Raw genomic sequence first — 12,211 nt, forward strand, 5'->3', positions numbered from 1 at the left:
GGGGCGGAGGGTTGGTATGTCACCCGACAGCAGACCCCGTCACAGCTTTAATTGTCTTTGTTTTAATTAAATCCTTGTCTCGGCGTGGGAGAGCCCTTTGCCGATGCAGCTGTCCCCCCACCAACTCCCTGCGGTGTCATGCGCCGCTGGAATTTAATATCGCTCCTCAGGGCTGGAGAAACTCAGCAGAGCTGTAACTGCTGGGAAAAGGGGGTTTCTGGGGTTAGAAATAATCTTTTTGGTTAAAAAAAAGGGGGGGGGCCAAGCAGGATGCGTGACCCTTTTGGGGAGCATCCCCCCCCGATTCTCCAGCACCACTTGCAAACACGGCCTTGCAGCAGTTTGTACTGGAGGTGTAGTTACGCTTTTACACCTCTAAAAGTACTGCTAGAAGAACAAGTTGCCCCCAAAAAGTGGTTTTAGCCCCATAATAGCTCCTGGGGTTCCACAGGGCTAAGCAATGCCCAGGGCAGGGGACCAGTTTCAGTTCCTGGTGCTGGTTTCTGCTGAATGAGGGCAGCACAGGCAGGAGAGACGGGCAAGGGTGCCACCTCAGCACAGGGAAATGCCATGCTTTGTTTGCACTGAAAAGAGGGAGAGAAAGAACGGACTGGGTGGCTGCAAAGGGAAAAGGAAATTTTTTTGTTGCGGAAGGTGTAAAATGATTTGCAGGAGGGCTGGGCTCTGCTTCCATGCCATGTTGGGGTGAAGAGCCGGTCTCCCCCACGGGAAGTGGTTTTTCGGCTGATATAGGGAATTTGGGAGGATTATTAACTACAAAGCTGGGCTAAGGGACTTTAAGAGCCTTTAGCGGTGGGATGAGGTCTCAAACCCCCAAAGCAGCCCCCTTACCTGCTGATTCGCATGCACCACACTCCCAAAGACACCGTCTGTTGTCCCCATCCCATAAAACCACCATTCCCATAACAAAGCTGTGTGCTTAAAAAAAGGTTTCGAATGATATTTTCAACCCAACAGCAAGAGGAAGAAAGGATGGGAGACAGGGAAGAGCTGCGCCCTCAGTATTAATGCAGCTTTATTGACAAACCCCTTTATTTTGATGCATCTTCTGATGCACACAATGCACCTTCATCCTCCAGTTGCAGGACCTGGGTCTGTCCCCAGGTGCTTCAGGGCACCATGTGCCACCATTTGAAGGCGAAGGGCTTACGGCGGACGTTGGTGCCGCAGTGGACATCGCCGGAGAGGACGTGGTAGGAGAAATAGTCATCGATGAAGGTGCAGGTGAGGCCCAGGGGCTCCAGTAGCGCCCGCAACCCGCTCCTCCAGGCAGCACTGCCCACCCACAAGTGGTCCAAAGGGTTTGGGGATGCCCAGGTATCTGCCCAGCACCAGCATGTTCACCTGCAGCCGGAACAAAAATCAGTGTTTTCCCCCCAAAAAGGTGTGTTTGCATCAGGTGTGGATGGAAAAAGGGGGTCAGAGGGGAGGAGGGGCTGGGGGTCTCACCATGTCCGGGAAGAGGGCATCCGCACGGGAGCCCTTCAGGATGAAGAGCTGAGGGATGTCAATGATGTCCTGCTCGCTCAGGCCCAACTCCTGCTTCAGGAGGTCACGGTTCCAGTCGATGCAGCGCTGCGGAGAGGGGGGACCTGGAATTGCCACCCCTGGCCATCCCAGCACCCCAGATCCCATACACAGACCCCTGTGTGCCCTGTTGCATCCTGCCTGGATCCTCACCTGCTCTGCTGCATCCTGCCCAGATCCTCACCCACTCTGTTGCATCCTATCCTACTCCACCACTCTGAGCAACCTCCTGAACCCATCCCCAACCCAAGCAACCTCTTTCCTTCAGTTTTGACATCTCTGCAGTTATCTCCCAGTGGGACAATGGGCTGGGGTGACCCAGCACTCATGGGGGTCTGGCTCCTTCATGGGTGCTCTTCTTGCCTGCCTGCTTTCATACTATGCAGTGCAAATCATGCCACGGTTTCTTGCTGTTCCCCAGGATCTCTAAAATTGTTCTCTACACCCAGAAATCACCCAGCAGCAACATGCAAGTGAGGAGAGCAAATCCACCCAAATCCATGGCTGCAAAGACCCACCTGCACGTGCCTGTTGTCATTCTTCAATGACTCATCTGCCAGGATCTCATCAATGCTTCTCCTCTCGGTGCCCTTCAGCCCTGCGTGGTGAGTGACAGGAGCAAAGTGGTAAGAGACACTGGTAAGGGATGCCGGTGATCCCCTCCATGCCACAGGGATGCCCTCGCCCACTGCCTTACCGACGAGCTGCGTAGCTTCACCGTGGCCCTGCCTCTGCTTCTCCTTGAAGAGCTTGTAGCAGGCATTGGGGCTGGCTAAGAGGAGCCGGAAACCCTGCAGGAGAGAGCCAGGGGGTCACGCTTTGTTGTCAATGGGATATTTTATCCCGCCATCCTGCTGAACAATACCGTGCTGACTCTAAACCCAGGCCCAGGTGTTGCAGGGTGCACAGGATGCTACCCAGAGACTCGCCGTTTTCCAGGAAGCCACCCCAAAAGAAGGTGCATTACCCAGCCCCCCCTGGGCAGGATGAGCAATTGCAAAAAGGGCTTTTTTTTGCATTTGCAGAAGACAACCTGTGCAGGAACAGGGATGGCTCCAGGGACCGTTACCTTCCTATCATAAGCGGGGACGAAGGTGAGGAATTCATCCACGTGGCCCACGCTCAGCCACTCTGAGTAAATCTCCACTGGCGCCTGCACTTTCTGGGCGTAGAGAAAATCCCTGACAGCCTTGGACATCCGCCGGCCAGAGGCCCTGGGGAACAGAGGGAGGAGGAGAAAGCAGGTGGCCATCACACCCTTCCCGAAGGTTTACCCCCATCCTTCCCCTGAACATCATGTCAAGGGGCAAAGACGCATCCGCACATCCCATTTTTATGGGAACACCAGGAAGAGGCTGGAAATAGCCCAAGCAATATATTAATATATATAATATAGAAAATTATCTAGATATTCTATATTTAAAAATATTAATATAGATATATTATAACTTAATATCTCTATTACATATTATTATACCTATATTATATATTGATATATATCTAGGCTGTATATATCTACAGGCAATTGTGCATTATATCCCCCATTCTGCTTGGGACCTTTGGGTTTAATTTCCCCCACCCTTGTGAATCTCAAATCACTCCTTATGCAGTGCTTTGCGCTGGGGTGAAGTTTTCTCAGACAGACAGCAGCAGGCTGGGAAAACATTAATTATACTTCTGGTAATAAGGGATAATTACGGTCCCGGCGAGGCTGGGAAAATGCCATTTACCCACTGCTGTAACCGAAGCAAGCCCCCTGGCTTACAGCGGGGGTGGGGTCAGAGCATCCCGTTTGTTATCCTGGATCAAACCCCGTCTGGATTCATCCCCGTTGTCATTTCTCTGGGAAAATAACCTCCTTTGTGGAGGATTTTGCAGGGCGCTGTTGTTCCCGCGGGGCTGCCTAGCACTGCCTGCCCAGAGCAAAACAATTTCCAGTTATTCGGGATTTTACCCTTTCCTGGATTCCCCTGCTTTTCCTTCTAATAGGGAGGGAAAAAAATAGCCTGGATGCTTATGGCATTGTAGGATCGGAGCAAAAGCACCAGTGGTTTGGGAGGGAGTAAAAATCTGAGCGATGGCAGGATTTGGTAAGGGATGAAGGAATAACGATGTGGTTTGCATGTTAAATCTGGGATTTGATGGGAACCAGCCCCAAATTCCCATTTTTATAGAAACCAGCCCCATATTTCCGCTCCGAAGGGTGCGACCCTTTCTCATGCAAGGGTTTTCTGTGCTGCCCTGCATCCTGGAGGGAGGGCTTAAGCCCCCCCGCATCTCACCAAGGCAGGGGGCTGCCGATCAGGATCCGGCCCAGGGGATACTCCTTGCCTCGCACTGTCACCGGTGGGCTGACGTCCAGGTTGCCAAAGGAGTCAAGGCTGGTGATCACTCTCCCGGGGGGCTCACGGGTCACATAGCCGAAATCAGGGCCCTGGGGAAGAAGGGAGCAGTGACAGGGACCGGCCGGGTGGGGGATTTGGGGGATAGAAAGGGGGATGGGCAATGCAATAACGCACCAGGATCTTTTTAAAAGCAAAATCTTTCAAGCCTCTGTTCCTGGGCGAGTCAAAGACAACGGGGAAGGTCTTGTGTGGTGCTTCCACATAGCCGAACTCCAGCTCGTCCTGTTGTGGGAAGAAGAAGAGGAGGAGGAGGAGGAAGAATGCTCCTGGTGGGGTGATAGCTATCTCGGCAAGGCGTGCGGTGAGGGTGGAGCAGGAAATGGGGCAAACCTGGCAAAGCCCAGCTGTTGCCCTTAACACCAAGGAGGGCAGTTGCCTTCCTCTCCCGGGGAGTGGCACCCCCCCTGGCACCGCAGCGCCTGGCACAGGTCTGCCCTGGGGAAGCAACACGTGGCCACAACAGGCAGGGAAGCAGGGCAGGGATGGCAGGGCTTGGGCACGCTGCAGGGAGCACAGGGCACATCCAGCTGGCATATGCCACATCCTCCTGGCAATGCACTGTGGGGTCCCTCTTGCAATGGGGACCCTCTTGTAATGTCCTGTAGGGTCCCTTTTGCAATGGGGGCCTTCTTGCAATGCCCCACAGGGTCCCTTTTGTGATGGGGTCCCTCTTGCAGTGGACACCCTCCTGCAGTGGGATCCCTCTTGCAATGCCCATGCTGGGTCCCTGGACAACGTCCCTGTCTGTGCTGGTTGCCACCAGCAGCAGCATTTCCCTGTGCTTTAGTTCACCGTTGCCTGGTTCACCTCTTAGCATCTAGGTGCTTCCCTAAGCAATGCAGCTGATCCCTCCCAGGGGTGCCAGCAATGGAGGTGACACCCTACGTGCCCCAGGAGCCTGTAAGGGACCAGGAAAGCCATGTATTACAAGCATTGATTGATGACCTGGATCCAGCGGTCACTGCGGGTTTCCACCTCTGAGCAGATGGTCAGCTTGCAGTTGGCTTTCTTCAGCAGGACCTGGAGCCCTTCCAGAAAGACTTCATTGGTGTCTGAGCCCCGCTGGATGCTGGAGGGAGAGGAAGGAGTGAACGCCACAAGGGGGGATCACGAGAAGCCCTCTCCAACCCCGACCGTGCAGCCCATTCCTCATTCCTAAATCTGCTGGGTAATAGTCCTACATGAGGTTATACCCTGTAGAGGGTCCTCCAGCCTTTCTCTTTGGGGTTGCAACGACTGCAGCAGTGCCAGCGGGCTCCCTACCCAAACATTGCCTCCAGTATAGCATGCATAAAGCCTGTCTCACCCTATAGCTACTACATAGTAAAAAAGGGTCAAAAACTCTTCCTTGGAAAGTCCCCCAAAGCAGGAGAGCGATGGGTTGATGTCCCTCCTACCTGCAGACAAAAACCTCCATAGGCTGCTGGGTGTTGGGCGTCATTATCCATGGCGCCATGCGGAAAACCACCGTATCCGTGAAAATCGGGGTGCCCAGTGAATTCTGCAAGGGGCAAAAATGCCGGGGAGCAGCGGTTGAAAACCCCACTGTTGGGGGACTTTGCAGGGGACGGGGCAAACCCCACGTACCTCATGGGGGACCTCCACCAAGCTGGCGCTGAAGGAAACCAACCCAGAGAAGCCCACGTCGGGGAAAGCCAGCCCTTCAACATAGAAGATGTTTTCTCCACCACCGACGTGGTCCAGCACGTAGGACAGCTTGTCTGGCCCCAACACGGGTTTGTAGTGGGGGTGTGAGTCACTCCCTGGAGAAACACCGAAATATCCAACCCAAGATGGGGTGACCAACCTGTCCACCAGGCTGGAGGGAGGCACCAGCGAGGAGGTGGCTGATGCCAGCATGGTTTGCAGAGGAGCAGGTGTGCCTCTTCTCTGGGGAACACACAATGTATCTTCCTCGTACAAAGAGGACTCTATGCCCTCAGGTCCAACCCTTTCAAGGTGTGTGGCTCAAATTAAGCATCTAATGATATACTTGGGTTCCCTGACCTGATTTTCAACAGGGAGCTGCTGGGGATCCAGCTGCTGGGGTGTTCAAAGGCAAAAAGCCCTGCCCGACGAGATGGGGTGCTTTGGCAGCTGGGTCATCGCCTGCGCCGAAAAGGTGCCAGAAGCCACATGGGGGTTATCCGCCCCGTGGGAATGTCAAAATTTCAGCAAATCCACTGAGAAAAAGCCTTTTTAAATTATTTTTCCCTTGATTTTTCCCATATAACCCATCTTCTACAACAGCAGAGGAGCTTTGGAGATAAATGAGTGTTTCCAGCAATCAGAGGTGCACAGCCCTTAGCCACAGTGAACAAAAAAATTAGGATTCGCCCACCTCGGGTCACACACAGAAGAAAGGAAGAAATACTCACGGATAGCATGGAAAACCCGCACTTTATCTGCATCTGACTCAGGGACGTGCAGGACCACCTGGTACTCAGCAAAGATAGCACTGGGACCTTGAGTCCGCAGCAGCATGACAGACATGTCCTGAAGGTCTACAGGGGGTGGGGGGGGAAAGATGGAGAGAGCAGATGGAGGTGTTGCAAGTGGGAAACAGCCCAGTGAGACCTTTTGTGTCTCCTCAAGCTGCAGATGACACCCTACCTGCAGTAGTCCGTATGTCCACCTGACCGCTGTCCGTCCCCCCCGCACCGGGGCTGTCCCGGTCACAGTTGACCAGCAGCACGGCACCTTGCCCATCCGGACCCCATGTCCACTTGGCCTGGAAGAGAAGCACCCAAAGGGGATGGGAGCAAGACTTTCCCCATCCCAGCCTCCTCCCGGACTGGGGAAAATGCCACCACCATGGCCACGCTTGGAGGACGACCCATAACATGCAGTCAAGGCTGGTGGGGAGAAAGCAGTGATGCTTTCAAGCCACTAAATTTCCTAACCTCAGCGTCTAGTAGGGCCAGCAAGGACTATTTCAAACAGATCTTATCTTCTAACAAGCCGGAGAGTACCTACCAGGCCTCATCTGTACAACACTACAGCATTTCTAGAAATGCATCTCATCTCAATGTACAATTTGTGCTGCTGATCAGGCAGCAGCTAATTACCTGCGTGTAAGTGCTTGGGCATATGCAGATTTGTTGCCAAAGGGTTAAATCTCTTGCTGTTTGCAAAACTTACAGCTGACTCATTTAGTGGCAAGTTTCAAGTCCAAAAAGGAAAAAAAGAAAGAAAAGAAAAGAAAGCTGAGTATTTTCTCCTATATGATCCTTGGGGCTGGACTGGAGAGGCAGGAGATTTTGGCAGGCAATAAGAAAATAAAATCTTTTCCTGTTCAATTAGTAGGTTGAGAATTTGGCATGCTATTTTCTCTAATTGAGACACCAGTGACACCACCCAAGTCCCTCTCCCTCCTGGAGATTTTCAGTGAAGACGCTGCAAATGGCTGCACCCTGCATTGACCCTCCGTACGTTGCCTACAGCAAACCTTCTCATTACCTTGTCCTTCCCTTTGCTCTTCACTCTGCCATTACGGTTCAAGTCCACGTCCAGGGATACATCTGAAACATCAAGACAGAAAAGGATGCCACCTGGCAGGGGAACGAGCTCTCGGTGGCGTTTTGGACTTGTCCTCTGCATGAGTTACCCAACCCCAAGCCCACCTTCACGCCCCAAAACTGCTCCAGACCCAACATCTCCAACAAAATGCCAATAGAAAAGTCAACCCAATGGCTTTTTCATGGCTTTCCCTCTTTGGTCTCCAGCTATCTTCTCCCATATTGGTTCCCCCAGCAGGGACATACCCACTTCATGACATATTCTGTGTTTTCACCAATTTCATATTGACTGTAGCGTTTTTCATAAAGCTGAAACACAGTGGAGGCATGAAAGTGTTTCCACCATGGGTGAGTGGACACCTAAATAATTACTAGGCTTGACACAGTGTTTAAGAAGGACTTTCCCTTACAGAACTCTTCTTGGCCCAAATCTCTGCCTCTGCTGCAATAAAGTGGAGGTTTACCAGTGACCTCATCTAAACCCTACCTGAATCTGTATTAAGCCTATCTTAATACAGGAACTCCTCCAAATCAGATATACAGTGTGTGGAAAACATGGGCACTGAAGCAGAGATTGTCCTTCTCCTTGATGCAGAGAGGAGGACATGGAGAAGCTGGAAATGAAGCTCTAAATCTAAGCAAACGAAGAGCATTTGTAAGGCAAAAACCCTGCGGACAGCAGTGGCCCTAGATGGCTCCAGCAGAGCCCATCAGTCATGGGACGTGGGAAACCATCAGCCTCTTCAGGTGCAATTTTGGGAGGCATATGCATGACTTAAGGATACAGGTCTGACTGTCATGTGAACACTTTAGAAAATCCCAAATTCACGGTAATTAATCCATCCAAGTGGAAGGCTCTGCATCCAGACTGGTTGTCTAGACTCCCTTTGTAGTCAGCAGAGGAAAATAGCCATTTCAAGGGAATGATTCATCTCATCCTAAACTTCTAAAATAGGTCAGACAACTACACTTTGGTGCCTATTCCTCTCCACTAGCTGCAACAGAGGTCGAGGAGGGGGACACTGGCCAAAGTTAGGTGAGATGGTCTCCTTTGGATCCTCTTCTGCCAATGCAATGGTCTTGGCAAGCAGAGGAGGATGCTCGGTGTGCGTGTTGGGTGGGGACACGGCCCAGCCTGTGTCTTTTTTGCACCATATAAGGCAGCATAATAACATTTTAATTATTTCCCTCTTGCTTGTCAGCATCAGTCAACACCCAAACCTTCATTGCACATCACAGATGGGCAGCCCGCGCCCCCCACTTAACTTCCGTCCCATGAACCCAACTAGATCTTGGCATCAGAAAGGGTTGGCCAGGTTTGAATAAGCATTGCTGTAATACCTACCTACGCAGGTGAGATACAACCAAGCCACCGAAAGCTCATTGCCTTCCCGTCCGTAGTATGAAATCTTAACCTGTGAAGACATCACCAGATCGTGACCCAAGTCCTGTGTCCCGTCATGCTGAGTAGGTCTTTCCACTCATTGGGTTGACCAACCAATGCTATACAACAAGCTCTTGGAGGGTTCATCCAAGCCATTCTCCATTAATCATAGTTCAGCGGAACCATTTCTGCCTGCTTAGCACAAAAACAGGCATGGAAAAAGCCGACGTTGGAGTGGTTTTGCTGCCTGGCATGGATTTTCTGACACCAGCTTTTGCAACCACTATCTCATCTTTAGGGCACAAAATGTGATCTCCTTCTCCTTCTTAGTTTCATTTTTTGTATGCAATAATTACACAATCCTGTTTAAGTTTGAGTTTTATCCATGAAAATAAGTCTGATGTCAGCATTACTTAGAAATGCTCGAGCCTGGCCATAATCCTCCCTTCTTTCCTAGAAAGTTTGACAGTTTTGGTGCATAAAAAGCAACTAACCTTATTGTCATTGACAGTCCTGCTGGTGACATCAATGGTCACTACAACCTCTATATCGGGATCCAGGGGCCATCTGGAGTTAATCATGGGGTTTGTCATGGGGCTGTGGATGATGTGGACCGTAACCGCGGAGGTGGCATGGACATCAAATGACGTGGCACCTTTGGGGGTAGATCTGAAACAGAGAGCAGTGTTGGGTTATAGACCAAGTTGTCCCTCCTGTTCTCCTCTGAGAAGCCAAATACTTGAACCTGGAATTAAAATCCAGCCTTAACTGGGTGGAAAGGACTCAGAAACCATCTTCGGGTGACGAAATGCGTTGTCTGAATTTTATATGTATTATCTCTGTGGCAGTGTTGAGCAAGCAGAGCTCCCACTGGAGCTTTGGCACGTCTGTCCGTGGTTAAGCCTAGATTGCGAATCGCTGAAGTTTGAGCATCAAACCTCCCTCCACAACAGCAAGAAAACCCCCAAAATTTCAGCATCCCGGAACAAAATCCCGACAAATTGCCAGGACAATTTTTGATGTCAACCATCTGGGGAGATGGTTATCACAGGACCATACCCTGACCCAAGAGATGCCCAAACTGGAGTGGAGCCTGAATCCAAGCATGGAGAACCTGCACCCCACCTGCATGACGTCCCTTGCCTTTGAAGTGCTGCCTACCTGCTCATTACAGGCCCAGCACCTCCATCCCAGGAGCACGAGTGCTCCAACCTGTCTGCCATCAGGAGCCAGCCTCCCCGGCTACATGTGAAAAGGGATAGGGTGGTAAATTTTAACGGCAAGAACAAAAAAAACCAAACCACAAAACACAGATGAGATTTATTCCCAGTGTTGCTCTTGGCATGGCATCCCTGGTGCCTGCAACAGCTTGTAAGGGGAGATTAAAGTGTCATCTCGCCTGTGACCCCTTGTATTTAACATCATGCAACATCATAAATCCACCTGCCCACTGTTGCACGGTGTGAATTCTCAAATTTGGGTCTATTTGGCCTGATTTTGCAGCGCTCACACCTCAGCATTGCCACCAGATTCCCACTGTGCTCCATTTTCTGCCCCAAAACAGCCCAAACCACAGTCAAAGCTTGACGCATCCATCACCGAGTTCCCCCCAGCCAGTGCTCTCCAGGAACAAAGTGATCCAATTTTTTTAGTTGAAAGAGCATCCGCCATCTGCTTTTTTGGACCAAAGCTCAAATTTGCTACTGAGGAGCCAAATCAGCCCATTTTGTGGCTCAGGCTCCATGTTTAAATGGGGCTGAGCTTGCTTTGAGTCCGAATCCAGGAAAAAAAATTGCAAATAGGTTTTATATATTCCCATCTAGCTGAGAGGAAAAATAATACTTTTTTAGGGCAGCTAAAGCTCAATCTGAAGCCCTTTGGGGGGACAATGGCATGTTCTTGCCCAGCTCCAACGCACAACCCCAATAATTGCCCCAGATGCGAAGCTGACTGGCTTGTCCTGTAGTCTCTATTACTATAAACGTGATTTATTAAATAATGACAACGTAACAGCAGGGTAAATACAGCCTCCTATCTGGCCAATAAAGCAACCCCCATATTTAATGCTGGAAAAATCTCTTTCTGTGAAATCGCCCATGCAAACCCGCTGGTGGATTTTTTCTGCCTGAGCCACACATTTTATTCTTTACCCCATTTTAGCTCTAGCCAAGTTGCTTGTCTTGAATTGCTCTTGCCTAATGTTTTCACAGCCAGAAATAGATCCCACTTAGCCAGGGTGTGCATGGGCTTTGCCTGCAAATCGTCATGGCTCGGCTACGCTTTGACGCCTCACGTTTGTGGAGCCGACATCCCTCCTTTGGCTGCAGGTCCCCATGGGACATCGTCCCCTAAAACAGACCCAGTGGAATGTGTCCCCCATGCACTGAACAAGCTTGCCAAATCCTTGGATGAACTCACGATGCAGGCTCAAAATGAGCTCTGATTTTCCCCCTAGCACCCATTTCTTCTCCAAACAAAGAGCAAAAACACTGTTGGCCTCCCCCAAAACCCATCAGCCCTACGGAAAAACAAGGGGGATACTCCAATCCCAAGCCTTACCGGCGTGTATCAAGGAAGACCTCAGTACCCAACACACAGACGCCGTAGCTGGCGTGGCTGGTGGACATCTGCACGACGTGACGTTGGGGCATGATGTGCCGGGGACGGCGGCCACATGTGAAGGAAGCTGCTGCCTGGCTTTGTAGGTAAACCAGCACGACTGGATTAAAAGGCAGGGGAATTTAACTCCTCCTTCCCTCAATGACGAGGTTTAGCCAGGGGACCCTGCCGTCTCCACCTCCACCACCCAGCAAGCTGCCGCCCCGCTTGGGGGAGATGGAGGCGATAAGGCAGCCCCCGGGGGGGCAGGCGGCTCCAGGGAGGGGACACGAGGCAAAGGGGCAGGACAGGGTGGGTGACACCCAGCCCTGACCTGGGATGCTTGGCAGTGAGCTCTTTCAGGGCTTATTCTTACCTTTTTATACCCTTATAGCTCCATATAAGGACTCCAAAGCTAATGCATTAAACATTTCAAGTCTTCCTGTTGCACAACGTGGTTGTTTAGGGTTATTACAACACATGGTATCATTAAAATAAAGCATTTTCCTTAAAATGACCCAAATTTTCCATCTGGCCTCTCCGCAGGTGACTCACAGCCTCAGCTACCCCATTAGGGCAATGCCCGAATAAAGCCTAACAAAAGGAAATGTTTGTTCAGGTCCATCCTTCCCATCATAACAACTCCCGAGGAGCACGACAGGCAGAAACGGGTGCAGGGAAAACTGGTTATTTGGCAGGCAGGGAAGGGGAAAAAAACAAACAACAACAAAACAACAAGAGGCTTTCAGTGGAAATTA

General features: G+C 51.0%; 1 protein-coding gene across 1 annotated transcript; it reads right to left on the minus strand.

Moving 5' to 3' along the window:
- Window positions 1-1,038: 1,038 nt before the first annotated feature.
- Window positions 1,039-11,592, minus strand: LOC128143927 (protein-arginine deiminase type-1-like). The gene is given in 17 exon segments (XM_052791981.1): window positions 1,039-1,274; window positions 1,276-1,365; window positions 1,471-1,596; window positions 2,067-2,146; window positions 2,246-2,339; window positions 2,618-2,762; window positions 3,831-3,982; window positions 4,068-4,175; window positions 4,899-5,022; window positions 5,351-5,454; window positions 5,541-5,716; window positions 6,332-6,457; window positions 6,567-6,684; window positions 7,413-7,474; window positions 8,817-8,886; window positions 9,350-9,524; window positions 11,415-11,592. Coding segments are annotated over 17 exon segments (1,986 nt in total). The 5' UTR covers window positions 11,507-11,592; the 3' UTR covers window positions 1,039-1,130.
- Between the last annotated feature and the right edge of the window lie 619 nt (window positions 11,593-12,211).

The sequence above is a fragment of the Harpia harpyja genome, chromosome 7 (genome assembly GCF_026419915.1).
Source record: "Harpia harpyja isolate bHarHar1 chromosome 7, bHarHar1 primary haplotype, whole genome shotgun sequence".
Taxonomy (NCBI): domain Eukaryota; kingdom Metazoa; phylum Chordata; class Aves; order Accipitriformes; family Accipitridae; genus Harpia; species Harpia harpyja.